Here is a 25946-nt window from a genome sequence, read left to right as displayed (position 1 = left end):
CCCCCTGGGAAGACATCATCCCCCATACCTGAGCAAGGAAGCCTTTTGTCTAGAAAGACACCATCCCCATGTAGGTCAGGGATCCGGTAGCCTAAGAAAGCAGCTGAGGCGAAGGCAATCAGCAGTCAGCATGCAGCCATGGTCATCTGGCTGGAATCTACCTCTAAAGTGTATGGGACAGAGAAGTGTTTTTTAATAATAAACCAGCTGATGTTCCGAGAAATGTCCCCACGTAAGGATGTGTATGTTTCTGTAAATGTTGGAGACACAGCGTACCACTTTGCCAGCAACTCAATATGACTGCAGCCTTGAGGAAAGCACAAAGTGAAAATGTCTTGCTATGAACGGAATGCTTTCCTAGCCGAAAGAACAACTAGATAAAGAAAATAACACATCACCTCAAATGTGGCCTATGCTAGAAAAATAAAACAAAGCTGAATAAAATGTATCTGGGTTAAAGTGCTGTAGGGAGCTAGCTCTGTATATACTATATCAAAATGAGATATGGTGTGCACAGAGTTCAGGGGTTCCCCAGAGGTTTAACAGGGGCTAAAGCAGATAATACTAATGCTTTCTTTTGTGGTAGTGTGGTCGAGCAGTTAGGCTTATCAGAGGGTAGTGCAAAGCATTTGTTGTACACACAAAGGCAATAAAGTGAAGCACACACTCAAATGAGAAAGTCCAGGCCAATGGTTTTTATATAGCTAAAATATGTTTTGTTACTTTATTTCTAGAATCACAAGATTCAAGTTGCAGGTAAGTACATTTGCAAGTCAGTATCCAACATATGTATCAATACCACTTTGTTCAATCTGGCAATTTATAAGTTTTTTGAATAAATAGCAATAGTCTGTTTTAAAAGTTGACAAACACACTCATTTTCAGAAACAGTTCTGGGGGAAGAAAAGTTATAAGAGTTACAGTTACAGTCTCCGGGGGTTAGGATGTCCACAGGTTGGGGTTCAAGATAACCACAAATACCCACCACCAGTAACACTGGGCCGGCCGTTTGCATAGGTCAAAGTTGAGGTTGGTTTAACATGGGCTCCAATGGAGACTGGGGCACTTGGAATCAGGCCTGCTTGCAGGTAAGTACCTGCGTCTTCGGAGGGCAGACCTGGGAGGTTTAGAGAAGCACCGGGGGCCACAGGTCAGCACCACGAATGTCAGTAAAAACATTTTTTCAGAGCAGGTAGTGGTCATACGGACCACTGCATGCTCTGAAAAAAATTAAACAAAAACGTTTATTTTTTTGTTTTTGAAATGCATCTCGTTTTCCTTTAAGGAAAACGGGCTGCATTAAAAAAAAAAAAAAACTGCTTTATTTAAAAGCAGTCACAAACATGGTGGTCTGCTGTCTCCAGCAGGCCACCATTCCTGTGTGGGCCGCCATTCCCAAGGGGCTCGCAAATTGCGACCTACCTCATGAATAATCATGAGGTGGGCATTTGTGACCCCCTTGCGAATCGCCAATAGTGTCATTGACACTATACAACATAAGGTTTTGCGACTCGCAAAACCAAAGTTTGGTACATGTAGCCCCAAGTGTACAATTAGCACACTCCTTTACCCTTGTAAGTCCGTAGTAAGTGGTACCTCTGGTACTCTAGGCCTAGGTAGAAGAGAGGGTCCCTAAAACTGCAGCACAGATTGTGCCACCCTCAGGGACCCCTGTAAAAATGAGAACCACACAGCTGCCATTGCAGTCTGCATGCCCTGATCCAAGCTAGGCGAGAACACGACATGACACACCCTTGGTTTGCCATGCCGTTATCACTGCAGTTAAGTATTTGTAAGTCACCCCCTAGGCAGACCTTAGAGCCCTAAGGCAGGGTGCAGTACACTTACTCTGTGGCCATATCTGTACAGTGAATATGGCAGTGTGATGCTCTGCCCCATTGCTGAGCATTGCAAGTGACGCAGGAAGCCATTTTAAGGTATGTGCGGCACACTCAACAACACGAGTGACCCAGTCACATAATGACATCACCGAACCTTATGGTGTTTGGTATCAAACACTTCATCTTGATCAATCCAGGCTGATGCCAGCCTCTGATTTATTCGGATATGCACCCAGTGTGCACCTTAGAGGTGCCCCCTGAACCCCACTAGTCTCTTGGTATACTGACTGACTAGTTTAGTGCAGTCTGCCACCACCAGACACACTTCTAACCCCCTGGAGGGGAGAGCCCGCGCTCTCAGAGATCAGAAACAATGCCTGCTCCAGAGACGGGTGTTACCACCTACTCCAGCAGGATGGCTAGCATATTTGCCTATCAAGGCCGGGGTCTTCAAAGACCCTGCCGCCTTTTGTATGCACCCCTCCCAACCCCTGCATTTGCCAGTCCTCGGTGTAGGCCCCCCCCTGCCCTGGGGCCCATCTGGCACCTGGGCAGACAGGAAAGTTAACTAGTCAGTAGGCCTGTACCATCTCTGGGCTAACCACACCCCTAAGGTGGGCCACCCCAGGTGGACACTCGAAGAAGAGTTCCACTATCTTTGTTTTGGTTGGAACTAGGCATTCTGGGATAGGGATGTCAGCATCACAGAGAACAGCCATCTTTGTTGTCCAGTTGCCTTGTTCTGTCTCTCCTTCTGCAGGTCACACAAAGAACTGTGTGTGCCCTGACGCAGGATCACCACCACTAAGGATCCACTGCCCCGAGTGCCCCAGCCTGGGTCCATGACTTCCAATGGTGTACCCCTGCTTCCTGGATGCCCACCAACTGAGCCCCCCTGTTGGGAGCTCCTAGACTTATTCCCCCTTGCATTCACTTTCCAGGTGGCCCCCCTCATCACCAAGTGTTGCGTGCCCAGGAACCTGATACGACCAACACCAGTGTACCCGGACGCTCCTGGTCAGGTAAACCTGAACTGCTGGTCTTGTCTGTAACTTTGCACCCCTAGCACCCTCCTACCTACAGGGGACCCCCGAGGACTGAAGGGTTGAGAGAAATCAGTGTGTGGAGCTGAGAAATGTTGGGCCTATCAGGAGGTAATTTGGGGAACAGGTGGGAGGTGGTAAAGGTGGGAGTGTGACTGGGGGGCTTGTGGGAAACAAAAGCTGGAGATTGTGCCTCAGGTGTGGGAATGAAGTGTGACTGATTGACATAATTTGGGATTGTGTGAACTGTGGGTCATCAGGTATACTGGAGGGTGTTCAGTGTGTGTAGTGACATTTTGGATCCATTAATCAGCATTGGGTCTCTTCATCAAAATTAGTGTAATTGCTTCTCTTTGGTCAGCACATGCCTGCTTCACTTCCTTTTCATGTGTTTTCCTCTCCCCTGAGTACTGGTTCTTTGCCCATTGTCCTTCAACTGCTCAGGCTTTCTGAGCTACTTTTTTAGGGTGGAGCGTGGAAAGGGCTGTGTCCCTGGTGTAATTGCTTTGTGGGCTTTTAACCATGCCCATGTCACACCCATCAATTTGGTTGGTTTGTGGGCTTGCCTTTTAAAATTCACTTGATTTCATTAGTGAAATGCCTTTTCCTGTGTTTAGCCTGCCTTGGGCGTACTGGCCAAATACTAGGCTCTGTGTTTTCCATATGGTTTCTGGACTACTTTTTCTCTTTATTTCATAGGCAGCACGATCTCGCTGGGCAGTAGTTGAGCGCTTTGCATGACATCGACCCTTTTACATGGATATTTGCACTTTTGCCGGTTACATGAATAATTGCACTTTTGCCGATAAATTTCACTGTGAGCGAACTTCTGTTTCCCTTTGTGTGTCCGCTTTGCACTCATGGCGGCTGTCAGATCGCTTATGTGAAACTGTCCAGTTATGAGTTTACAACGCTAATAGCTCTAACTCGAGCAAACGCGAGACCCATTGCATTGCAAATGCTTGTTTCTTAGAGTTGCAGCCTTCCATAAAAGCTCATGTGTTTACAGCCACCCTTCCTGTCCCACATTTTATTGGCCCTGTTGTTTCTTGGCCCCTTCCCTGTTGCTACTTGCCTACTCCAACCCCAGCATTCTTGCTTGCCTGTATTGTTGCTTCTCCTTCCCACCTTCCTGTATGTTGCTGCTTACCCCATCCCGTCCAGCGTTGCTTGCCCTGTCCCAACCTCTTGTCCCTTGTTATTGCTTGCCTGTGTTGCTTCCTCCTCCCACCCATCCTCCCCATGTTATTGCTGGTCTCCTCCCTCCTTTCCACTTATTTATTTGCCCTGTTGTTGCTTCGCCTACCCCCACCCAACCTTCCTGTCCTGGGTTGCAACGTTGCTACTGTGCAGCATGACAAAGTTTAAAAAGAAAAAAAATACAAGTAGCTGGTTTGTCATGTCAGGGTGTCTTTTTTCAATGTATTTATTTTTATTGTTGGCAGGAGGTAAGAGAAGCCTCTACAGCAGCCTCAATGATGCTGCCTCGAAGAAATTTTAAAAAACCTATGACATGGCCAGTTCTGGCCACGTCCTAGAGCTTTTTTTTATTTATTTATTTTTTTACTTTGTCATGCTGCTGTGCAACAAGGCTAATAACTGACAAAGGCAGTGGCTCATACAGGCGAGACCTAATGGCTTTGCCAATGCTTGTTTTATTTTTTCAGCCATGAAAAATGGCTGAGAAAATGGGGAAAATGTGAAGCCATGTTGAAGTGTTCTAGGTGAAGAACATGATCTGTTTTGAGCTTCTCATGACCAATGTGGTAGTGATCAATGACCTAGGTGTCAGGGAGCCAACACTTCTAGGGTTCTGTGTTTAAAAATGTTTGCAGTTGCGGTGGGTACAGTACCCTAAAATGAACTGGCAGCACCTTTTTCTGTAGCTTGTTAAATAAGGTAATTTTTTGTGTAAATGTCTCTTGAGGACAGAGAAGCAATGGAGCACATTATCCCTTTGCCTTACTGCAGTAAGCAGATGGCATGGCTTTAGCGGATTTTAGAAGGACTGGGACAAACGTTATGGGCAAATGAAAAAAATGCCTTTCTGATGGAAACTACAGACGTGTATAGATAGATAGATAGATAGATAGATAGATAGATAGATAGATAGATAGATAGAAACCAAGACAGTTCGAAAACTAGCAGCTTATTTATGTGGACATAAATGAGAAAGCGGCAGGCAGCGAGCTCTCCCCTCCCCCGGGTCCATTTAATATTGTTTACTTGGTGTGCGCATATGTTCTGAGAGTATGCTACTTAAATTACGTCATACATCTGCAGACATATCACTCTCGGAGACTCCCTCTCCCCATGCCTCCTCCTTTCTACAGGCTCTGCACATCGCATGCCCCCTCCCCCAACGATGCGCCCCCTCCTTTCCAGGTCACGTTTCAAACTGCGCGCGGGTCCTTCCCTTCTCTTTACATCCCCGAAACCCCAATATCCTCCCCAGTCAGGCGGCCTAGTGTACCTGCTCCCTTACATCGTCATATGTACATTGGGCAACACCTAAAAGGGAAATGTTGCGACAGTGGGCACGGAGAAGTATACGGAGAGCAGTGCATGTGTCTGAATGCTGCTTTAAGGAGGGAGAAAAGAATGATGTCAGCATCGTCAAATGAAGTGACCATTGTGCCCTAGGGCTTCCATGCTCGCTGGGCGCCCCCTTTCCCTTACCCCACCCCCCTCCTCCCGGGGGCGGCCTCCCCCAGCCCCCCTGCTCTCCCCTCCCTGTCATGGCGGCGGTCCCTGACAATAGCCCGACACCCGCCTCCCCCTGCTTGGTGCGCATGCGCAGCTCCGGGCCGAGGGCGAGGAGGCCTCGCGGCGTCAGCCGAGGGCAAACAAATATTATTATTAATAAACAGCGGCCGCACGGCTGCTTGTGGCGCGGGGAGCCTGGGACTGAGCCCCCAACGGCCTGTCCGCTGCCGGTGCGCAGCGCACCCGCCTAGCTGAGGCTGCAGACAAGATGGTGGCTGCGGGAGAGGGGAGCTGAGGAGAGCGCAGAGGGTACCGGTGCTGGACCAGGAGGGGCTGAGGGCACAGGCCGAGGGAGCGCAGGAGAGCCGGGTGGAGAGGGGCTGAAGAGAAGGACCCACTGAGAAGCCACGCGAGATAGAGACGCCGGGAGGCGAGCAGCCGAGGAAGGGAGAAAAGCAAAACATTGGAGGGGTACCCCAAGAGCCCCAGAGGGGCCGGGCTCGTAGACAGCCGAGGGACCACTGCGGACCTGAGGGGATCCGGAACTGAAAAGAGGGGATAGCTGAGGGGGAAGGCAAGCCGGGTGAACTGAAAAGGGGGGATAACTGAGGGGGAGTAAAGCCCGGGGAACTGAAAAGAGGGAATAGCTGAGGCAACCAAGTCAAAGGCGCTGAGGGGAGAGAGGCCGGACAGGGAAGAACCGAGGAGCCAAGCTTTGGGAACTGGAAGGAGAGGGGAACCCGAGAGGGGCCAGGTCTGGGGGAAGAGGTCTGAGGGGTTGAGAAGGGCTGGACAGGGGAAGAAACCGAAGGAGCAGCCCAGCTATGAGGGGGAGCGAGGGTCTCTAGAGGGGCGCCAGGGAAGGCCGAGGAGAGGAAACGGTGAAGACGAGGGGAGAAGAGGTGCTTGTGGGGAGGGCTGCGAGCGGGTAGTGCCGAGGCGGGAGAAGGCGTTGATGTGAAGAGCCGGGGAAGGAGGCGAGGCCTGTACCGGGCCTTAGATATCCTCTGGCGGCCTCGAGGAAGCGGAGCTGACTTCGGAGTCACGCACTCAAGAGGCCCAGACAAAGAGCGAGCCGAAGCGGGTCGAGGGAGGACCGCAGTTCTCGGGAAGACGACGCGGGCTCCGGGTCGGAGACAAAGGCCACCGGCTGAAGCCCGAAGAGAGGAGCGCCCGAAGCACACCCTGCAGGCGCCGCTCTGACTCACACCGGGGCAGGGGCCCACCCGGGATGCGGGCGGCCCACTGACCTCGCCGGCTTGGACATGAGTCTGAGGGCCGGGGGCAGCCCCGAGGGGCTAGCAGCCATGGTCCGCGAGGAGCCAGGCGGGGAGCGCCTGTGGAAGAGCCCGGCCCGCCGCAGCCCCGGGCCGGCAGCCGCCGCCGGGGGTCCCGCACAGGCCGCCTGCCTCAAGCAGATCCTCCTACTCCAGCTCGACCTAATCGAACAGCAGCAGAGGCAGCTGCAGGCCCGGGAGCGGGAGATCGGACAGCTCCGTGGGGAGCGGGACACGGTGAGACACAGGGCCGCTGCTGTAACGTGTGTGTTGGGAAAGGGGTTACGTGCTTGCAAGGGCCCTGGACTGTGCGGCTGGTGTCTTTTGCAACTAAGGGGTTTGTGGTGTGCGCCGGGGATGAGCGTGTTGGGCTTGCATTATCACACACGTACATAGCAGTGTAGGGGCTCAGAAATTTAAACAAAGCCTGCACACTCTGGCGGGGGGAGAGGGGGATTGGTGCATTAGCTCATAGCAATTTTTCACAGCTCGTCCTGACCAAGAAGGGATAACTGCTCGAAAGCCTACAGCAGCTTCTTATCAGTAACAGGGCGGGATTGGATCCCAGCTCCTGATTTGCTCCTCCTTTTACCCATCTATACTAGGGGAGGGTGGCCTGCAGGCGTGGCTACATGCGGTAGGCGGTGTGATGTAACAGCCAACTACCCATGCCAGGCTTTAAATTGCTTGAAAGTAATCTTTCTCACCGGCACCATCTGGACTGGACTTGATAGCGGACTACGCCCTGACACAAAAGCTGTACAACTAGTTATGGCTGTGAAATTCAAAAATGTGCTACCTACACGCCCCTTTAATTCAAATGTTTGAAACGCACGGCCTTTGTCCATAACATTATATATACTGTACAGGTCGAACAGCGAACTGCAGAGTCATTGCTGACTTGATGCATGAGATTGTCAACACTTTTCCTTTTGTAATCGTAGATTTTAACTTTGTTCATTGTTAATCAATCCCTGTATGGTATTACCACCGGCTAACACCCCGCCTTTCAAAGTAAAGGGAGCTGGACAGCGTGATTTGATTTAATTCCACACACGGCACCAGCAAAGTTGAGATGCAAGATGTAAACTATTTGGGACACCAGAAGAAAGGCTTTCAACGCGAAATGCATTGGAGCGGTTGTGTTATACTTTGACTTTGATTAAGCACCACGTAAATATACGATAAATGGTTGGGTGATCACGATAAAATTGAGGACTGCCTGCAAAAGACGACAGCGTCGACTATTTTTTTTTTTTCTGTGGGCTCTACATTGAGATACACATACCGTTCACCTGTTTGTAGAACACACACAGTTAAGAAACGCCAAAATGACATGTGTTGGAGGGTCATAAAACGCCTAAAGTTATTGACTTTTTTAACTGGTGTCACTAGGATCTGTCTCTCTTTATGCCGAGAGACTTCAATAAACAGCCCAGTTTATGGATTATGCTGTTGAAGTACTTCATGTGTCCGCTCCCCTTTTGTGCCTTGAACATTCTCGCAGTCGTGTGAAAATTCACAACTGCAAGCGAGCATTGCGTCAGATACTTAAGAAACCTGTTTTCGAATCTTCGCGATACAAAACAGCATTAAAAAAACTGAATTTTCTGCAAGTCACGGGCCCTAAATTTCTGAAACATTTTGAACTGTAATGCAGTTCCCTCTAGATGGCAGTCATGTGCCATAATGGCAGCGCCTGGTCTTATTCGTATTTCATACAACTCAGATTGTGTTGTGTCATACACGCTAACATGTAGCACCGGGGGTTTCAGAATCTATCGAACGCGGTTTTCACCTATTCCGACGTCTTGGGGAATAATATGCGGATTTTGATGTTATCCACAGTTGCTAGTAATCACTAGGCCTTTCCCATTGAAACTCCAAAAGGTTCGACCTGACCACAATTTGAAAAGTGCAAACCTTGTAATTATTGACACCTTTTAATCAGGCCCAACATAGTTCGTGAGAATTTTTTTTTATATATGTATTTTTTTAGTGTCTGGGTAAGGATTGGTGCAGTTCCGTATAAGCAGCTCTCCCTCCCCTCCGTGATTTCCATACAGTCAGAATCACAGCATAAACATGTACATGCTCACATTGTGTCATTGAAAATATAGTCACGTGTGACGTGTTTACAGTCATCTGAGGCTTCAGGATTTCTCGTGCTTGAAATGATGGTGCCACCCTGTGTCCACTGTGTGTATTACAAGCATCCCAGAAAGCATTTAGGGCCAGATGTGGCAAAGGGTTTTACCCATCCTGTGTCTCTGGGAAAATGTGTTCGTACATATGGCCCTTACTTTGCTATTGCTTGTTTATTTAAGCATATTGTTTGGCTGGGGTGCCTAGGCTGTAGGGCAGCTTCCTATTTGTCCCGGGATGCTTTTTTTCTGAGTATTCTGCAGCAATTTAACAGGGTTGGGGTCTCCAATTACTTTGGGGAGTGTTGTGGTAACACGTTTGCTTTGTCGTTGGGTAATTTAGAATTTTGTTGTGAACAATTTCTGCCATTATTCAGTTACTGAAGGGATGAGGCCATTGGTATAGCTTAGTAGAACACCAAACCATGCTTCTTAGATCCACCGATTTAGAATCATGAAATATAACATCCGCAGCCTTCTGACTAGGTTCATGCTATAGAAATATCGCATACATGCAAGATTGTCACTCCCAATACACTGCATGCAAAATATCTCAGTGGGAGTCGCAGGCATCGTTAGTGGTTGTTGTGGAATAGTGGCATGATTGGGGCTCCTGATGAGAGTCCAACGGATTTACAGTATCAACTGTGGAGTTTGATTGCTAGCATATTATAAAGATCCATTAAACGAGGGACTTGATTGTGTTTAATGACTTGTAATCGACTATTGTTTTGTGGCATTTGGTCTTGTTTTCTTATTAGTTGCTCGCCCGAATTGAGCGCATGGAGAGGAGGATGCAACTCGTCAAGAAAGACAGTGAAAAGGAAAAGCAGCGGTTATTTCATGAGACAGAGGTGAAGGGCGATGCTCCACCAGTCGTCCCCAACGAGCTCCAGCCTGAGGCTATTCACTTGCTTCAGGCACTGCCGCACAAACCTTTCTCCGTGGGCCGCAGCACAAAGGGCCATAAAAGGTCAGCTCTTTACAGCTGGTCAGAATACGGTCAGCTGGCATTATTCATGTTTTTAATTTGTTCAAATAAATATGGATATGTACAATTGAAATGCTGACACTAATGCACGCGTTTAAAATGTATATTCCCTGTGTAGTTACGTAGGTGAATTCTTGCATTAAAAATATGGAGTTTGCGAAGACCTCAGTACATGTGAAACTGAACAGTATACGTTTAATAGTTTTCAGCCCAAAGTTCTTCTAGCAATCGCACGTTAGTTCGGATGACCTGTGATTATCTAACATGGTTTACGACCAGTAAAACACACGCACTCTCTTCTTGAGCGCCGGGGTGAATGAACGCAGATAGTGCTGGTACCTAGTCTTTCTATTCTGGCTCTAGTGAGTTTGTTTTCCTATCACAATTTCGCAGGTAATAACTGGCAAATTTACATGGTGTTAAGTGGCCGGAAAGAAGAAGCATGCAGGAAAACTAACGCGTGTCGGTTTCCCCGACCAGTTTACTGTAAAGTATGTGGTAACAAGCTCCCTTAGAGAAAGTTTTATATAAATAATTTCCTAGTATATTTAGTGAGAACCTTGTGGTTGAAATTGCCTCTAGTTCACGTCCTGTCCTTTCTAACTGTTGCCATTTTATGAAGTAACATTTTACACAACTTTGAATGCCACAGATTTACCGCAGCTAGGCACTGTGGACTACAAGTGTTGCCAATATCCACAATAATTCTTCATCCCCAGAGTACTGAAGGGCTATGTTTGTTTTGTCGAATTAAAATAAATGATTTGTAGATTGCACGTTAGCAGCGAGCTCTTAAGTCACAGTCATCCGGCTGATCCTAACAGGCTGGAATTCCCTGTGACTCTTAAAAGGGGAATGTTAATCACTTGTAACCCTGCGTATCTCCCAGAAGAATTACCATCAAAGTCATTAGCACTGAATAGTCCCTCCCACACACGGGAACCCTGGAGCACTTTTAAAATTATATATGTGTGCATGTCCAACTTAGTACAAAAGTACGCTGCCTATATGTTTGCAGCGTAAAGAAAGGCTAGAATGGCTTGATTTTGTTTAATTTTACAAAACATGGAAGGCAGCTTATTTTTAGTTTCTATTACCTCTGCCCACAGACTAAGGGAAATTCAAGCTAATGAATCCTGCACAGTATTCCGTGACAATGAAGCCCTACCAAAGTTCTCCTCCCCCCCCCCCCCAAAAAAAAAACATTCCTTTGCTTATGTATGTTCTTTCCTAATCCAACTCCCGCAGAGAGATGTCTGCATTCTCTTGATGTAAAAATGGTTGAAATTTTTCTTAGACAAATCTAACGATAAAACTCAGATCATCTTTCCTTTGTAAACAGGTTTACCTTAATTGAAGCAGTCCATTTCTGGATGGATAGTTTCCTGTACATGACTTTTATATCAGCTTGCTAAGAAGCCCCTACCTGGCAGACGTAAAACGCATTCTTCCATGTGGGGGAAAAGCTGCTACTAAAGCCCTTTTTGGAATTGTTTCGATTCCGGAAATTTGTAAGACTGTTACTTGGAGATCTGTTCATACTGTCAACTGACACTATTGTCTGGACTCCGATTCCAGAGCAGATAACTCAAGCTGGGCAGGCATCTTTAAGGAACCTTTTTTGGGAGATTGGTAGAAACCTATGTATTGGATGGGCTTACTATTTTATTCAGTGCTTATGATTATTGATGAGGATCTCCAGTTAAGAGAACGAAAAGTTAATAACCTATAATCTTAGTTCTCTTTCAGGCTTTCTTAATTTGTAAAATAATGAGTGCCATGAACCCAAAGCTGTGCTCAGAAGCCTGTGGCTGGAGTAATTCAGCATCTGTGCACCAAGTACCAAGATTGGTAGTCTTAAATCCACCTCATGCCTCCTTAATCCGCTAGCAGAAACAATGTGCCTCTTTATCTCACTGTTTTAGCTTCCTGCTTTTCTCCATTTGTGATGTTTTTGCCATCTTTCTCTTCCTCCCCCTTTCCAATCTGTGTGTATTCCCCACCCCCCCTTTTGAGCTCAATTAATATCTGATACAGAAAAAAAGTGCCAGTCTCTAAAAATAAATGCCAATGGCCCTTTTACCAGCTACAATTAAGTAGTGCTTCCAGGAACATTCTCAGTCATAAACAACCCTTCCATCTCCCTGGAAGGAAGTATGACCGCTTTCACCAGTTTTCCCTCAGAATCCTCCCCTTTTTTTTTTTTTTCCCCGTAAATATGAACTGCCTTAACAGTCTCCTGTGGGGCATGATTGGATGGAGGGTGTTTTGTGTGTTTTTTAAAGGCAGAGTGACCGTTGTGTTCTCCGCTATACTTTTCATTGCAGCCTATTGGCTAACAAAGTGACATAGTGCCTTTCCTTCTAAAAAAAAAAAAAAAAAAAAAAGTTTAAGTATTTTCTATGGTCTCTTTTCTGTCAGTGACTACATTTTATGTAAGTGATATATTTTTATAAACTGTATATTAAATGAAAATTGAGCCTAATTTATGTTTTCCTTAGGCTGTAGTGTAACATGTTGTGTACTCTTGTACGAAGTTAGATACACATATTTGTATAATTTTAAAAGTGCTCTAAGATCCCTGCGAGTGAACAGGATTTTTCAGTGCTTAGGGCTGTTGATTTAGGATCCCCTGAAAGAGAGCCATGCTTACTAAAGAAAATCCACAACTTAGTTTTTCAGTTGTGCATTGTAAACTTCATAGGCAGTTCCAGATTGCATAAGTTAGTTACAGGCAGGTTAATTCTATAAAAGGACTGGTTCTATTTGTTAAATAGCATACGAAGTTGCTACTATGAGCACTTTGCATCTACTGTGGAACGGAGTCCTGTATTGCTTCTTATGAGTTGTGTTGGACAGCTTCTGTCGACCTGGTCGCTGGATACTCGGGCACAATATACAGCTTACTTAAGTGAAGAAGATAGTTGACTAAAAGGGCCTGCTGTAATGTGTGTGTGTGTGTGCCTGTCTTTAAACGGTAATAAACCTACTCGGAATGCGTCAGCCCAAGTTCAGATTGCCCCACTCTAACCATATTCTCTTGGATGCCAAACTTCAAGTACAAGGAGGAGTGAGGGATCATTTTATAAGGAGCTAAAGTTAATGTTCGTTTGCACACATCTATGTCGATTGATTGTTACTGTAGCCCACAGGCTGTTCAGCAGGAATCCCCATCACAATGGGCAGAAACTTCAAGTCGGAGTAGACTGCTAAATCTGCAAACTGATATTATGAAGTTAAACGTCGACCTATCCCTGCCCACGCTTGGTGGGGTGCTCCTCACCACAAAAGGATGAATACCTGTATTTATGTTGGGCTCCAACAGCGTAACTGAATCGGATAGACTGGCCTCACAGGGAATGCAAGGTTTGTATATAAAACAGTAGGTGCGTGGTTTGGCACAGTGCCATTTCTTTTCATCTAGGAGTGCAGCAGTGCACTCTCAGGCTGACTTGACAGAACAGCCTTGCACTCTGGGTATCCCTAGAGCTACAAGACAGCACCTGTGTCAGACGTCTGCTGTCCAGGTACTAATGATGTGATCTCAACAAAAAGATTTTCTGTTTCTGGCTTTATCTGCTCACAATAAATAAAACTAAAAAAGCAAGTTAACTGTTCTTGGAAGGAAATGTATTTTCCCAGCAAGACCCAGACCAAACTGGAAGAACCCAAAGGTGGATTGTGGCAGAAGAGGACTTGCAACGGAAGGGGACCAAGTCCAGTGTGTGATGGAGTGTCCGGTCGTGGCAGGAGCCACTACCCACCCTACTGTGGATGCAGGACCAGGTCAACAGGGGAAGAAAATGACTAGCTGTGCAGCGCAGGTGATGAAGAGGAGACCCTGAAGCGATGCAATTGGTGCTCCACGTCGGCTGTCTGGCTGCAGTGGGTCAGTGGTGCTGGAGAACCACCAACAAGCCTTGGCAAATGCAAAAGAAGAAAAGAACAAGTTGCCAGGCTAAAAAGGACAAGCGAGGCCCATGGGACTCAACCCTTGGAGGGGAGTCCCAGGTGGCCCTCAACAGTCGGGAGAGTCACTAGAAGCAGCCGCAGCCCCCACAGGAAACCCACTGGGGGCAGGCACAGCAAGACAAGTCCAACATTGCTGGAGCAGCAGGGAGGAAACTGTGCTTGGCAGGAAGAAGTGCTGGGGGCTGGGGCTACACGAAGCCTGAAGATCCCTTGGAGCAGAAGTTAACAAGCCTTGGTAGCTGCCAGAGTCGTGGTGCACGGGGTATTGTCCTGCAAGGAGATGCAAGGATTTACTGTCTCCCAAGTTGGACAGCTGGTAGAGAGGACCAAGGGGACCACTCCAGACCACCACCTGTGATGCAGGATCCATGCAGTTCTAGATGAGAGCAGATCCACACAGATGGTTGTCGTTTCAGTTGGTGCCTGCAGATGCCGGGGAGTGACCCCTTCTTACTTATTGGTGCAGGCTAACGTCTTGCCGACATCCGTGGATGCACAGCTGGGGAAATATTGCAGTTGTTGGAAGGAGCTGGAGAAACAGTGTTAACATTTCGGAGTCATTGCTGAAGTTGCAGATTGTTGGTTTCTGAAGAGCCCAGGTGTGGTTCCAGTGGCCAGAAGATGAAGTAAATGATGTAGAAAAGTCCTGGTGGAATCTTGCCTGTCGAATCTGACGACCAACCCAAGAGGGAGACCCTAAATAGCCCTAAAAGGGGGCCACCTATCAAGAGGGGGCTGTGGTGATGTAGGAAGTTGGCTCTGTATGCACTATTGCAAAGTAAGGAATAGTATGCACAGAGTCCAAGGGTTCCCCTTAGAGGTAAGATAGTGGCAAAAAGAGATAATACTAATGCTCTATTTTGTGCTAGTGTGGTCGAGTAGTAGGCTTATCAAAGGAGTAGTGTTAAGCATTTGTTGTACACACACAAGCAATAAATGAGGAACACGCACTCAGAGACAATTCCAGGCCAATAGGTTTTTGTATAGAAAAATATACAGGGAGTGCAGAATTATTAGGCAAGTTGTATTTTTGAGGATTAATTTTATTATTGAACAACAACCATGTTCTCAATGAACCCAAAAAACTCATTAATATCAAAGCTGAATATATTTGGAAGTAGTTTTTAGTTTGTTTTTAGTTTTAGCTATGTTAGGGGGATATCTGTGTGTGCAGGTGACTATTACTGTGCATAATTATTAGGCAACTTAACAAAAAAATATATATACCCATTTCAATTATTTATTATTACCAGTGAAACCAATATAACATCTCAACATTCACAAATATACATTTCTGACATTCAAAAACAAAACAAAAACAAATCAGTGACCAATATAGCCACCTTTCTTTGCAAGGACACTCAAAAGCCTGCCATCCATGGATTCTGTCAGTGTTTTGATCTGTTCACCATCAACATTGCGTGCAGCAGCAACCACAGCCTCCCAGACACTGTTCAGAGAGGTGTACTGTTTTCCCTCCTTGTAAATCTCACATTTGATGATGGACCACAGGTTCTCAATGGGGTTCAGATCAGGTGAACAAGGAGGCCATGTCATTAGATTTCCTTCTTTTATACCCTTTCTTGCCAGCCACGCTGTGGAGTACTTGGACGCGTGTGATGGAGCATTGTCCTGCATGAAAATCATGTTTTTCTTGAAGGATGCAGACTTCTTCCTGTACCACTGCTTGAAGAAGGTGTCTTCCAGGAACTGGCAGTAGGACTGGGAGTTGAGCTTGACTCCATCCTCAACCCGAAAAGGCCCCACAAGCTCATCTTTGATGATACCAGCCCAAACCAGTACTCCACCTCCACCTTGCTGGCGTCTGAGTCGGACTGGAGCTCTCTGCCCTTTACCAATCCAGCCACGGGCCCATCCATCTGGCCCATCAAGACTCACTCTCATTTCATCAGTCCATAAAACCTTAGAAAAATCAGTCTTGAGATATTTCTTGGCCCAGTCTTGACGTTTCAGCTTGTGTGTCTTGTTCAGTGGTGGTCGTCTTTCAGCCTTTCTTACCTTGGCCATGTCTCTGAGTATTGCACACCTTGTGCTTTTGGGCACTCCAGTGATGTTGCAGCTCTGAAATATGGCCAAACTGGTGGCAAGTGGCATCGTGGCAGCTGCACGCTTGACTGTTCTCAGTTCTTGGGCAGTTATTTTGCGCCTTGGTTTTTCCACACGCTTCTTGCAACCCTGTTGACTATTTTGCATGAAACGCTTGATTGTTCGATGATCACGCTTCAGAAGCTTTGCAATTTTAAGAGTGCTGCATCCCTCTGCAAGATATCTCACTATTTTTGACTTTTCTGAGCCTGTCAAGTCCTTCTTGTGACCCATTTTGCCAAAGGAAAGGAAGTTGCCTAATAATTATGCACACCTGATATAGGGTGTTGATGTCATTAGACCACACCCCTTCTCATTACAGAGATGCACATCACCTAATATGCTTAATTGGTAGTAGGCTTTCGAGCCTATACAGCTTGGAGTAAGACAACATGCATAAAGAGGATGATGTGGTCAAAATACTAATTTGCCTAATAATTCTGCACTCCCTGTATTTTCTTAGTTTATTTTAAGAACCACAGGTTCAAATTTTACATGTAATACTTCAAATTAAAGGTATTGCAGGTAGGTACTTTAGGAACTTTGAATAATCAAAATAGCATACACAGTTTTCAAATAAATCACATATAGCTATTTTCAAACTAGACACAGTGCAATTTTCAACAGTTCCTGGGGGGAGTAAGAGTTTGTTAGTTTTTGCAGGTAAGTAAACCATCTACGGGGTTCAAGTTTGGGTCCAAGGTAGCCCACCGTTGGGGGTTCAGAGCAACCCCTAAGTTACCACACCAGCAGCTCAGGGCCGGTCAGGTGCAGAGTTCAAAGTGGTGCCCAAAACACATAGGCTTCAATGGAGAGAAGGGGGTGCCCCGGTTCCAGTCTGCCAGCAGGTAAGTACCCGCGTCTTTGGAGGGCAGACCAGGGGGGTTTTGTAGGGCACCGGGGGCGACACAAGTCCACACAGAAAGTACACCCTCAGCAGCACTGGGCGGCCGGGTGCAGTGTGCAAACACGCGTCGGGTTTTCAATAGGTTTCAATGGGAGACCAATGGGTCTCTTCAGCGATGCAGGCCAGGGGGGGGGGGCTCCTGGTGGTCACTCCTGCACTGGAGTTCAGATCCTTCAGGTCCTGGGGGCTGCGGGTGCAGTGTCCCTACCAGGCGTCTGGTTCTTGGAAGCAGGCAGTTGCGGTCAGGGGGAGCCTCGGGATTCCCTCTGCAGGCGTCGCTGTGGGGACTCAAGGGGGGCAACTCTGGCTACTCGCAGTCGCCGGGGAGTCCTCCCTGAAGTGATTGCACCAGACGCCCCCGGCTTGACTTGTGGAAAACAGTGTCAAGTCTCACGCTTCCGGCGGGAAACGTAAGTTGTTTCAAAGTTGCTTCTTTGTTTCAAAGTTGCAGTCTTTGGTGAACAGAGCCGCTGTCCTCGGGAGTTCTTGGTCCTTCTAGATGCAGGGCAGTCCTCTGAGGCTTCAGCGGTCGCTGGTCCCTGGGGAGAGCGTCGCTGGAGCAGTGTCTTTAGAAGTGGGGAGACAGGCCGGTAGAGCTGGGGCCAAAGCAGTTGGTGTCTCCATCTTCTCTGCAGGGTTTTTCAGCTTAGCAGTCCTCTTCTTCTTAGGTTGCAGGAATCTGGTTTCCTATGTTCTGGGGTGCCCCTAAATACTGAATTTAGGGGTGTGTTTAGGTCTGGGAGTGCAGTAGCCAATGGCTACTGTCCTTGAGGGTGGCTACACCCTCTTTGTGCCTCCTCCCTGAGGGGAGGGGGGGCACATCCCTAATCCTATTGGGGGAATCCTCCATCTGCAAGATGGAGGATTTCTAAAAGTCAGTCACCTCAGCTCAGGACACCTTAGGGGCTGTCCTGACTGGCCAGTGACTCCTCCTTGTTTTTCTCATTATCTCTCCTGGACTTGCCGCCAAAAGTGGGGGCTGTGTCCAGGGGGCGGGCATCTCCACTAGCTGGAGTGCCCTGGGGCATTGTAACACAAAGCTTGAGCCTTTGAAGCTCACTGCTAGGTGTTACAGTTCCTGCAGGGGGGAGGTGTGAAGCACCTCCACCCAGAGCAGGCTTTGTTTCTGTCCTCAGAGAGCACAAAGGCTCTCACCGCATGGGGTCAGAAACTCGTCTCTCAGCAGCAGGCTGGAACAGACCAGTCAGTCCTGCACTGAACAATTGGGTAAAATACAGGGGGTATCTCTAAGATGCCCTCTGTGTGCATTTTTTAATAAATCCAACTCTGGCATCAGTGTGGGTTTATTATTCTGAGAAGTTTGGTACCAAACTTCCCAGTATTCAGTGTAGCCATTATGGAGCTGTGGAGTTCGTTTTTGACAGACTCCCAGACCATATCCTCTTATGGCTACCCTGCACTTACAATGTCTAAGGTTTTGCTTAGACACTGTAGGACCATAGTGCTCATGCACCTATGCCCTCACCTGTGGTATAGTGCACCCTGCCTTAGGGCTGTAAGGCCTGCTAGAGGGGTGACTTACCTATCCAACAGGCAGTGTGAGGTTGGGATGGCACCCTGAGGGGAGTGCCATGTCGACTTAGTCATTTTCTCCCCACCAGCACACACAAGCTGGCAAGCAGTGTGTCTGTGCTGAGTGAGGGGTCCCTAGGGTGGCATAAGACATGCTGCAGCCCTTAGAGACCTTCCCTGGCATCAGGGCCCTTGGTACCAGGGGTACCAATTACAAGGGACTTACCTGGGTGCCAGGGTTGTGCCAATTGTGGAGACAACGGTACATTTTAGGTGAAAGAACACTTGTGCTGGGGCCTGGTTAGCAGGGTCCCAGCACACTTCTCAGTCAAGTCAGTATCAGGCAAAAAGTGGGGGGTAACTGCAACAGGGAGCCATTTCTTTACAGATGTCATCTGCCTGACCTGGCCACTCATGCTCCCAGGGGCCTCTGCACATCCTGGATTCAAGATGGCAGAATCAAGTGGCCACCTAAAGGAGCTCTGGGCTGCACCCTTGGGGTGGTGAAGGACAGGGGAGTGGTCACTTCCCTTTTTTTTTTTTTTTTTGTCTAGTTTCACGCCAGTGCAGGGAACAAGGGTCCTTGGATAGGTGTATGCAAAGAGAGCACCAAATGTGCCCTTCAAAGCAAACCTGTAGCTTGGGAAAGCTATCCTTCCCAAGCCTTGTAACACCTATTTCCAAGGGAAAGGGTGTTACCTCCCTCTCCCACAGGAAATCCTTTATTCTGCATTCCTTTCCCTGAGCTGTTCAAGTAGCATTAGGGCAGAAACCTTTCTGAGGGGTGGCAGCGCGAGTTGCCCGGAAAACTCCAGAAGACTGGTAGGAGCAATGCTGGGGTCAACTAAGGAGCCCACAGAGTGCATGAAATCATAAAACCAATACTGGCAACAGTATTTGGGTATAATTCCGATGTGTTTGATACCAAACATGCCCAGGTTCGGAATTACCATTATGTAGCTGGACACAGGTCTGTGTCCAGTACACAGGTAAAATGGCTTCCTTGCACTTACAAAGTCCAGTGCAATGGAGCTGGAGTTTGTAGGGCGGGGTGCCTCTGCTCATGCAGGTGCGCCCTCACACGCAGGGTCCTGCACCCTGCCATCTGGGTGGGCTGGGAGGGCCTACCGTAGGAGTGACATACAGTGACCTGTTAAAGGATGCATGCACCTTTTCATGCAGTGGCAGGCTTGCAGACACATTTTGCATGGGCTCCAATGGGTGGCACAATACATGCTGCAGCCAGTGGGAAACCCCTGGTGCCCCAGTGTCCTGGGTACCATATACCAGAGAATTATAAGGGGGCACCACCAGTATGCCAATTGCGGGGTGTGCAAAGTCATAGGCAACCAAATTTAGAGGGAGAGCACACAATCACTGGGGTCCTGGTTAGCAGGATCCCAGTGAAAGCAGTGTTTGCATACTGACAGCAGGCAAAAATTGGGGGTAACCATACCAAAAAGAGTGTACTTTTCTACAACAACTTAAAACTTGGCTCTTCACGGGCCACACCCCTCTAGCACATCCTCTTTAATCATCTATGCGTGCTTGTTTTTTTACATCAATAATGGATGCCAGTGCCAAGACGCCCTAGGGCAGTCAATCGCTTTACAAACTATCAGTATCTGTATTTTTGAGATTGGTAGCATTGAGACCTAATATTTACTGAGTTATGCTTTAAATCGAACAAATCTAAAAGTAAAACCATTTTTTCCTTGAAGCACAGTTCCTATTTCTCTCTTACTTTAAGAGCATTCGACAACCCCCCCTCAATTTCAGTAGGTACGTATTGGCAATTATCCGGATTCATTATGCAAGTTGCTGTGCCTAGTAAATCCTGCAGATTACATTTTGCATAGGCACCAAGTTTAGCAGCTTTATTTTCCCATAGAACTTGGCAAATAGAACGGATTCATCCATACACAGCAGGTGGTCGTCCTTGTGTTTTGCGATAACTCTTATGAGCAATTTGTTCACCTTTGGCAAGAACTACTGGTGCGAATTCCTGTCTAGCATACTGTCTTTTTGCCGGATGGCACAGGATACACCACATCTTCTTGTTGTGGGTGCTGCATCCATGCCATAAATCTCTGCCCCCACCAAAGAGGGAAATCTCCGTCTTCTTTTTAGCATTGCTGTGTAATCCTGTGGAAATACATTGGAGCCACTGGTCTCTAGAACAAGCAGGCAGAGTCTGTGCCGGTCTCATGGTGAAGACCGTTCGGGTTGCGACTGCAGACAATGGATCATGAAGACCGGGTGTTTTGGAGGGGGTTGCAGGGTTACTCGCAGTGAGGTAACTAGTTCAGTACTAGGGCTCGCCTTTACGATGCCGTTATCTGTCAGAGTGTGCACAGCTGAGCAACTGAACGGCGATTGCTTTGTATATGACAAGACATCCACCAATTTAGATAGTGAGATAAATGAGGAATTATTGTGATATGATTCTATGAGGCTTAAATAATAGTGCACGCTTTGGGTGGATAAACCTAAGGAAGCAGCACAAGTATCGGGCGGGGAGTCCTCTATTGGGGGCTCCCACACCAGAGATCAAACACTTTTACTTTCTGTCCCCATAGTTTTCATGTTCGAGAATACCAAACAGCTTGAGAATTTTGCATAATGAGAGCTCTTGATATTTAATACAGTATTAATGTTTCAATGTCTCTGCATGTAGACAAAAGACAGATTGCTTTCTGCAAATGTACGATTTGTTCTAAAATTAATTTACTAAATATTGTTTTTTTTTTTTATAATTACAACAGGAAGTCTGTGTTGGGAAATGGAGAACGAAAAACTCCCGTGAAAAAACTGGCAGCTGAATTTTCAAAACTCAAAACCAAAACCCCCAAGAACTCTCCAGTGAAAGACGAGCTGTCTGACTCTCTGTTTGAAACCGGTGCTGAGCGAAAGCTGAGAAGTAAAGAGACTCCTGAGAGAGTACAGCCTGTAGTTCAGAGCCCTCTGGAAGCGTGCACTTCTGTGAGGGAACCCAGTGCATCGCTCGTGGACAGAGGCCTCCTCCGGGACAGCGAAGAGCTGCCGTACCTCACTACCACAGAAATGTACTTGTGCCGGTGGCATGAGCCTCCCCCGTCACCATTACGGGAGCCATCTCCAAAGAAGGAGGAGAGTGTCGCAAGTAAGAGAGAAACTGCTCGCAGTTGTGGCATACATCTACTACACCTCCACATTTATAGGAAGAGCGGGGTTTCTAGCTTTCTGCCAATAAATGAGCTCTCCTTTGCAGTGAAAGTTTGTGCTTTGAGGGTGTTCCCACCCACCTGCTGCTGTGCCCATTATCTGATACTGGCCCTTACACAAGTTGCTATTTCCCTGGGCTTGTGGCTGGCTGGTCTCTTTAACACACCCTTCCACTATCGTCCGGATCACATTATGGATTATTTTACCACTTGGTTCCCTGGAGCTCCAGTTTCATGTTGACTTAACATTTTCCCGAGTTCAGAGGATGGCTGGTGCCATTTTTTTTTTTTTGAGCACTCCATGGTTTTCTGCAGTATTAGTATTCGCCCAGCAGTGTAGAGTTCATGTAGCCACATTCGACATCTTCACATCCTGGGTGCTATTGCTGTTTGTTATGAGACCAGTTTCATATCATAGAAACCATACAAGCGGGCAGCCTTACGATACCCGGATCTGAGGAGCTTTATTTATTTGGCTCCAAAGTGTTGTCAAGCGAGGGTCTGTTCCTGTTAAAAAATGGTCAGAGTATTCTGGTTCAAAAGAAGATCATATTTGAGGATTTCGCATTCTCGAAAGCACAAAGTCTTTATGCAGTCTTAAAGGAAACGTTGCTTCATGTATGACTAGGGGGCACATAAAAGTTTTTTTGGTTCATTCTCGTGCTGGAAGACCTCTTCCGTTGATCTTTTAACGCCTACAGTATGTCAGGCAGTCTGTCTCCGGGCTGGCCATCCCACCCAGTGGTAGCAGTGTGCACTAACCTGCAGGTAATGTGATTTCAGGTCTGTTTGGGTTTTCACTCTATGCCATCTGCGGCTGCGAGCACTGCAAGGAACTTGAAGTCATCTGGGGAGAGAGCGGCTGGATACCACACTAACTGCATCACCTGCGGGAGGTAGACCCCCCGGGGAACCTGCAGTCTGCCCACTGTGGTGGGTGGCCACCCTGCCTCAGAGAGCGAGTGAGACGAAAACCGAGCCTGAAGGAAAAGCAAGACTGCTTCAATAGCCCCCGAGCAGGTCCTGGCTACGATACAAGCTGCTGAATTAGATCATATCATCGAGGGCTGCTGCCAGTAAAAGGTAATGAGGAATCCGCTGCATTGTATTATGTTAGTAATTTGCTGCTGCCAGGCACGCAGGGCATGTTAGGCAACACCAAGTGCTGATTCTTCCCAGTATCCCACGAGTCAGAAGTTTAACTACTTCTGAAACAGGCACATTCTAAGGGCACATTAAAGACCATAGCGCTGAGTCAGCACTTGGCTTGAATGACTAAAAGTGATGTAGACATCCTGGAAATCTGACTTGAGTAAAACGCTGCCAAAACAGTCAATGAAACTCCAGTCGCCCAACAGAGTACTCGTGTTTACAGCAGAAAAGGCGTCCAACTTAATTTCTTTCCACCGCTGTGTGGTAGGAATCGCTTTGTACGTTTGTGATGGAGATACGTGAAATGTATTCAGGAAGTTTGCCACAGTTTGTTCACTTTCGTGGTCTGAAAGTTTAGAGGAGCAGTAACATATGAAGATTAAACTTGCATTTCAGAAATCTATGTAACGATTTCTTTACAGAGGTAGCACACAAGCTAAACCTGCCTCGTGTGCACTGCTCCCTCTGTTATAGTACTAAGCAGCTGTTCATTGTGTTCTTTTAATTAGTATCTGCTTTGGGTGTACTCGCACTTGTGAAGCTAGAGGGCAGCAAAGTTCTTGGAATATCCGAGTTTGGTAGAATCTCAGTGGGGATGGTTCCTATCGTTTTGAGAGCTACAATTTCCTGATATTTTGGTATGTATTATTGGCACAATTAATTATGATGTGCGCAGTACCTCCCATTATGCTACATATGAGCGTTCCGAATCGTGTGGTAAACACCACAACATTTTTCTTCAGGAGAAAGAACTTGGCCCCATGTTGTCTTGGTTTTCCTGGGGATGTGTTATTTGAAGGTAGGTTCGGTGTCGATTGGGAATCGGTGACTGTGTTGAGTATCAGTAGTGGGGTGATAACTGCACAGATTTGTTTTAGAGCCAAACTTGAATTTGTGGGAGTATTTAGTTGTTCCAGAAAATGAATTCAGTCTTGGTTAGGTTGAGTTGTAGGTAAGCATTGGACATCCATGTCCGAGTGAGACTGAGGGCAGTTTCAAGTCGTTAAATGTGGTGAGCAGTGATTATTTTAAAATAGAATTATGTTACCTGCGTACCGATGGTGCAATTAGTAGGGTTCCAGGGGGTTCCTTTTAGAGGTTAGACCTGCACGAGGAAGGTTGGAGGCCTGCGGTACTCTGCAAGAGAAACAGGATTTCGGGGATGAATTATTGACGTCGTAGGAGGACCATGTTATGGAAGTCCATCACAGTTTCTAGTTTGGATCATTACTGATTTGTCAACTGTGTCAAAATCTGCAGATTGGTCGAGTAGGGTGAGACGACAGGGCTCGTTCTTGTAGGTAATTAGGTGGGCGTCTTTGGATGAATGATAGGAGTGTGCTGTATTTTTGAAGTGTATGGACGCCGTTTCTCTGTAATTGTTACATCAGTGGAATACGAGTGATGGGAACGTTGAAATTACGATGGGCTTTTTAGGGGGCTGAGGGAAGGCAAATATGTTTGAGGGAGGCGTGTCGAGGAACTATGTGATGGCCTCTCTATGGAGGGTTGTCACAAGGTCTAGTGTAAAATGTCTTTCTGGTAGGTGATGACCTCGAAGGAGTGGAGGATATATATAAGGAGATTGTAGGCTCCTTGTAGGGCATGAGAGTTGTTGGTGATGAGATGGGTGTCGGTCTGGTGTCACTGGTGCAGGCTGTGATCTCGGTGAAGAAGTAATTAATGGTATTGCCCGTGAATTTCAGTGTGATTACAGGTTCGGCCAGGAGATAGATGCGCTGAGTGGCACGAAGAGGGACTTTCTTCTGTTTGGGCCTTCAGCCAGAAGATTGAGTGCAGTGCTTGTTTTGAGTTCACCTGGGGCTTCAGCTCATCTCCATTTATTTTCTTAGCTAAGAATGGTACTTTTGCTCCTGGTAAGCTTTACTTCCCCGCTGGTAGCCTTTAATCTTTTTGAACTCTAAACACGAATATAAGCTTACACCTCAGAAAAGAAGCTCAGAATCACTGCTGACTGTATGTTTCCACATATTTCCATAAACCATAACATTTAGTCGAAAAACAAAGGTGTTTTATCAAATATTCCACCATATGTATTGCTGTAGTTTAATATTTGGCAATAAGTACATTCTCCGGGCCATGACAGATCACCACCTTTCTCAATTACTTCGTTTTAAACTTTTGTCACGTAGAGAAAGCCAATGTCCTAACTGGGGGTCTCCATTTATGCTTCCGTTCTGTGTTTTGCTGCTGTTTGGAAATAGTGTAAATTGAACTCGCTCATGGTTTTTGCGATTTGGCGATCAAACAGAGCTCAGAACTAATGTTACATGAGCACAAATAATGTGTGCTTGTAAGAATGTATTAGTCTCAAACATACCAAAGTGAACTACGACAGGGCACACACAATTGCTGTCCGGCATTTTTTTAAGCATCACTTTTGTGTAATACAGTCAGTGAGGCCCCTCAGGCTGCGGCAACTGTTTTCTTTTCTTTTTTTGCAGAATTGTACTACTGCAGTTGGACTGTTTTCACCCCAAAATAGGTGCAGTTGATTTTTGTGGCAGATATTAGATTGAGAACAGTTTTTAATATGAACCCCAATGTTGTGTTGGTTTAACTGCCAACCAAGGCAGTAAAACAGAGTGGCAAATCCTTAACGCGTTTATAACGAGCTAATAACGTCTCATTTTTAGCATCAAAATTTAACTTGGCACAAATTCGGTGGGTTCCCTACTTCATTGTTATTGCAGTTGTGCTTTTGCAACAGATTTCATCACCACCCTGCAAGTGAACTCCCTGTTAATGTGTTTTTTGTTTTTCTCATTTACGTGCCCTGGTAAATTGCCTCTAGATTTTCTGAAATTTGAAAGACTTTTCCTGTGCCACGAAGTACTATTTGTTCACCTGTGCAGAGTTCCCTATAACTTTGAAGGTTTGGCTGGCTTTCATCCACCGCATCTGTACCGATTCTTCTGTAGGTGCACTCAAAAATGGGAGCAGAATACCTCCTCAAAAAGTTTACTGCCTTAACTTAAAAAAAATCCTGTATAAATACCAGCACAGCAAATGTCACGAGTTTAGAAGTGTCAAACGAGCAGTTGTAGGAA

The 25946-nt window shown here is 46.8% G+C and overlaps 1 protein-coding gene across 3 annotated transcripts in view; it reads left to right on the top strand.

Annotated features, from left to right (window-relative positions):
- The first annotated feature begins 5642 nt into the window (after positions 1–5642).
- MSL1 (MSL complex subunit 1) overlaps positions 5643–25946 on the top strand; it is a 149036-nt gene continuing 128732 nt past the window's right edge. Inside the window, exons 1-3 of one of the 3 annotated variants that reach the window (XR_011204730.1) lie at positions 5643–7104; positions 9773–9984; positions 21286–22806. Coding sequence is in view for 2 of the 3 variants with exons in the window: in XM_069237414.1 (XP_069093515.1) it covers positions 6856–7104; positions 9773–9984; positions 21286–21662 (838 nt within the window). In the remaining variant the exon portion in view is untranslated. The remainder of the gene's footprint in view (positions 7105–9772; positions 9985–21285; positions 22807–25946) is intronic. The other 2 variants (XM_069237414.1, XM_069237413.1) reach the window with 2 other exon arrangements.

Source organism: Pleurodeles waltl, chromosome 6, assembly GCF_031143425.1.
Source record: "Pleurodeles waltl isolate 20211129_DDA chromosome 6, aPleWal1.hap1.20221129, whole genome shotgun sequence".
NCBI classification, from domain to species: domain Eukaryota; kingdom Metazoa; phylum Chordata; class Amphibia; order Caudata; family Salamandridae; genus Pleurodeles; species Pleurodeles waltl.
The sequence above is the reverse complement of the archived record's forward strand: the minus strand, read 5'-3'. Positions and strand labels throughout refer to the sequence as shown.